This window comes from Monodon monoceros, unplaced genomic scaffold (assembly GCF_005190385.1).
Source record: "Monodon monoceros isolate NGI ecotype Baffin Bay Population unplaced genomic scaffold, NGI_Narwhal_1 Super_Scaffold_22, whole genome shotgun sequence".
Taxonomy (NCBI): Eukaryota; Metazoa; Chordata; class Mammalia; order Artiodactyla; family Monodontidae; genus Monodon; species Monodon monoceros.
The window spans coordinates 11689548-11693938 of record NW_021703779.1 but is presented as its reverse complement, the minus strand read 5'-3'; the positions used below and the strand labels follow the sequence as shown (position 1 = coordinate 11693938).

Below are 4391 nucleotides of genomic sequence, written 5' to 3'. Positions count from 1 at the left end.
AGGGGACGCGGCTTCGTGCCCCGGTCCGGGAAGATCCCACATGCCGCGGAGCGGCTGGGCCCGTGAGCCATGGCCGCTGAGCCTGCGCGTCCGGAGCCTGTGCTCCGCAACGGGAGCGGCCGCGACAGTGAGAGGCCCGCGTACTGCAAAAAAAATAATAATAATAATAATGTCTGGCCTTTGTCTGAGCTCTCTCTTGACAACCTCTGAGCACCTGCTTTCAGTCGGGCACTGCGGCCTCCCCCAGGGCTGGGGAGACAGGGTGAGTAAAGGCCACAGTGCCCTCCCCCGTAGTGGACTCCCGCAGGTGGGCCGCTGGTGCCAGGGGACCCGCTTCCCGTCCCTCCGATCTATGTTTGAGGGCAACTACCGGCCGTGCAGGAAACCAGGAAACCTCCACACTTCTTGTGAGACTGGGAGGGGACCAGGGTTTGGGCCTTAAATTTTCATGAGGAAACCTGGATGGGAAGGAGATAAAAATAGAGAACTGAGAGCAGAGGGCCGTGTCTTTTATTTTATTCTTACACGGTATAAAGTCTATTAAGGACTAAAACCCCGTGATGGTGCTGTGATGAGCACATGCTGAGTGCAGACTTGGAAAACAGCACAGGCTTCACTGACGGACGGCCAGCTGGGGTTGCTTTGGTATCACGTAGCGTTTCATCCACGGCTGTCAATAAGAGGAAACGGCTCTTGGCGTATAAATTGTTAGACTGATTTAACGTCTGCAAGATAGTTTTTGTCAGAAGGGCAGCAGAAAGAAGCATCGTTATAACCATGTTAAGTTATAAGGAAAAGGAAAATAAAGATGCAAAAGTAAAAAGGTTAAATTCACGTATCCTAACGGCAGAGAGCAACACTTACTAAGATAGCAAAGATTCCAGTGTTTATTAAAACTTTTAAACTGAGACGCTGATTTCGACAGGAAGTTGAACGTCTGCTGTGTCACTAAATCTGTCAGTGAGCATGATGATAGTCTTGGGACAAATTCGAGAGTGAAAGGCCCGTGGTCTGGGAGCCTCTGTCGTCTACATGCAGAGGCTCTGAGGGATCACGTGGGATCGCCTCCTCGGGGCCGAGGATTGGTAACGTGTCACAGGTGGCAGAGGGGCTCTTCTGTCCCTGGCTCGGGTGGAGATGCCAAGCCTTTGGAAGAGTAGTCCCCAGGGGAGGAGGGGGTAGAATTCAGACACCCATGAGAATTGAACATCTTAAATCCTGAAGTTTCAGATTTGCCAGAAAGACCAAAAATGAGAAACAAATGCTTGTTGACCTCCCATTCATTTGCATATCAAGCCAATATTTTGGTTTACTTCCACCTTTCACAGTAGGTCAATTCTGTCTTTTTCATGGATAAGGTAACAGTTATATTGCATGTCTTTTGCTTGACAGTCATTTGGCTTATTCCCATAGTACTTCCTTGTATAAAAACGAACTGCAGAAGCGACGGTGGAGGTCAGTCCCAACCTCCTAATTTTACAGATGAGAAACTCCAAATCTAGTGAGGCAAAGTGCCTTTTCTAAAATTGTAAGCAGTAAAGCGTGATGTAGAGCTGGAACCCTTTATCTTCATGTCCGGCGTTCTTTTCTCTGTTTGCGGGGGAGCAGCATCACCAAGTGTAGGGGGAAGATGGTGGCACTGACTCCAGGGGGAAAAACAATTAAAAAAATGAAAAATAAACTGCAGGTGTGCTAAGAGACAAATGGTCGTATGCATTTTTAATAATGTTTCCAAGAGTATAAAACTCCTTCCCTCCAGCTCCAAGGTACGATTTATAAAGAACGGGATTTGGAAGTGTCTATGCCTAGCCACATAAATAGCATAGCCATGTAAATATCTCGCCAGTCACTTGACTTGCTCACTGTTGTGTTCCCTTCCATACTCAGCTTCCATTCTACTTTTTTTTTTTTTAACGAAGGAAAGAATGATTTATATCATTGTTTTATTCCCCTACAACCATCTTCACTCCTTAGTATTTCTCTTGCTAGCAGTGGCTACAGATGTGTGCATTCTGCTACCAGTTTCTCTGTTCTTGACAGTCACAAAAATCTGTAAGTTGGCTAAATTTGACCTTATGTTTTGTTGACATTTTTGTGTTATTTCTGTTTACATAAGAATACAAGTTATGATCCTAGGACTTGTTACAGTAAAAATTGACAGGGGAGAATAACCTGAGTAAATCTGTCTTGCTTTACAAGAATCCATTTAAATTCGTAGGATTAGAGCATATAACCGTCCCACCTGAAGTTTAGCCTAAGCTGACCTGGGAGGTGAAGGGGCAGGTCCCATCCCTCGGTGAGGAAGGGGGCCGGCTGCTGCGGGCAACACAGCAGCAAGATGAGGTGGCCAAGGCCTCCCTGCCATCTGCAGAATTACCCTTTCTTGGCCCTTTTACCTTCGACAAGGGTTGAATCGGTTAACCTTTCCTTGTGTAGTGTGATTTGCGTTTGCGACGCACGCAGAGATCGTGATCGTGGTGGAGTTCTGTACCTGCTAGCCTTGCCCTCTTCCAGATGACCTCAAACCCATACCGCTTCCAAAGAGGTGACTTTTTTCCCCACCATCTCATTTGTGGTGGGAAGTACTACTTCTTGCAACACTGGACTTTCCGGGAAGCGTTTCCTTTCCCTGCCGGCCCGGTGCAGTGTTTGAAACCATGGGAGCGCCACCAGCCATGCTCCGCCGGGCAGCTTGTGGGCAGCGGTGTAGACGGAGACCCACATGGTTGCATTTCTGTCCTCTGTTTTCAGGGCCCGTTGCAGAGGTTGGATAACTTGGACTGACACGTTTCCTGGTGGCTTGTTGCCACTTCTATTTGCGTGTAGCCCTCTGATGAGTGAGCGAGCGACGCGCCTCCTAACTAAGGAGATAACGATAATCCGGCGCAGGTCACGCCTTAGAGTCCGAGAACCTCCGAGCTGGGCGGGCGTGGGGCAGTGAGAGGAGGAGAGCAGAGGGGGCCGGGGGCCAGCTGAGATCACCCGGCTCACGGCGTCGCCGGCGCCCGTGTCGCTTGCTTCCCAGGGCGGCAGCAGCAGCTGGACGCGGCACGCCTGAACGACTACGTGAACGCGGACCACGACCTGTACCGCGACACGCGCCGCCGCTCCGTGCTGCCCCCAGCTGAGCGGCCCGGCGAGCGGCGCCGGGCCGAGATGCGGCACCTGTACGGGGCCAGCGCCGCCAAGATCCAGGCCATGGAGGCGGCCGTGCAGCTCAGCTTCGACAAGCACTGCGACCGCAAGCAGCCGAAGTACTGGCCAGTCATCCCGCTCAAGTTCTGAGCCGCGCCCCTTCCTCTCGCTGTCCCCCCTCCCCCTCTCCCGTGGCTCTTCTCTGGGTAAGGCTGACTAATGAGCACGTTCACCAAAGTCCCCTGGGGGCGGGGGTAATGTCAGCCACCTGGAGGTGGGCAGGACGTGCCCTGCTGCACAACATGAGAGATCTTCTCTTGAGGTAAAATGGGAATTTCATATACATCCCACTGGTTTTTAATGTCACTAAGAGCGACCAGTTCATTAAAGTTCTCGCTTGGAGATACTGCCTAGTTGTTGCGTTTCTGTTTTCTTGTATCTTTAACCAACCGAACTAGGCAAAGGCCTTCAGTGAGTCAGGCGTCCTCTCCCGCTCCAATTCCTTTAGCCCCACGGAAAAGGATGCAAGCCCGCCGGACGAATACCGCTTCTCCTGCACAGAGCTCCGCGTGCGTGTTCTATCAAGGGCCTAAGAGTTCCTAGTTTTGGCTTTCAGGCCAGGTGGGCTGTGTCCTGATTCCTGCGTTCTGCCCTTGCAGCAGGAAAGCAGCCAGAGATGGTAAGTAAACAACTGGGCATGGCTGCATGCCAATAAAACTTTATTTATAAAAGCAGGCCACAGGCCAGGTTTGTCCTGTGGGTGGTAGCTTGCCAACTCCTGCTCTAAAGGAGTGAGAATCCCTGTGTGATGTCCTTCTGGTTATCTGCTTGTCTCTACAGAGCTTGAATGTCATCCAGAATTGAGAGCCAAGGACGGCAGTTCCCAAACCTGCTCACCTCTGCAGTCTCCTCTGTTGTAGGAAAGGTATAATTGAGCTCTTACTACAGGGAGTGACTATTGTTTTGATAAAAAAATACATTTCTGAGAACGAAAACCTAAAAATGGACGAGACAGTCCATTTGTAAAAGCCAGCTGCCTTTTAAATAAGTTATGACAGTGCCTTGCCGGGGTGAGCCGCGCTGACCTGAGAATCTTACTACGTCCATCAAAGGTTGCTGAAAAGATGTAGTATTAACATGCTTCTCCCTCGGAACGCTTAGCTGCACGTTCCAGCCCCTGCCCTGAGACAAATGCGTTACTTTCATCAGCCCTGGGTGCTTATTTTTCCAAGTTCCCGTTTTATTACTGGAGTTGC

General features: G+C 50.4%; 1 protein-coding gene across 2 annotated transcripts in view; it reads left to right on the top strand.

Annotated features, from left to right (window-relative positions):
* The window catches only part of GEMIN8 (gem nuclear organelle associated protein 8), a 21830-nt gene extending 17830 nt beyond the window's left edge, over positions 1-4000 (top strand). The window contains exons 4-5 of one of the 2 annotated variants that reach the window (XR_003796454.1): positions 3026-3814; positions 3976-4000. Coding sequence is in view for 1 of the 2 variants with exons in the window: in XM_029241532.1 (XP_029097365.1) it covers positions 3026-3285 (260 nt within the window). In the remaining variant the exon portion in view is untranslated. Of the gene's footprint in view, positions 1-3025; positions 3866-3975 lie in introns of those variants that run through there. The other variant, XM_029241532.1, reaches the window with a different exon arrangement.
* The last annotated feature ends 391 nt before the right edge of the window (positions 4001-4391 follow it).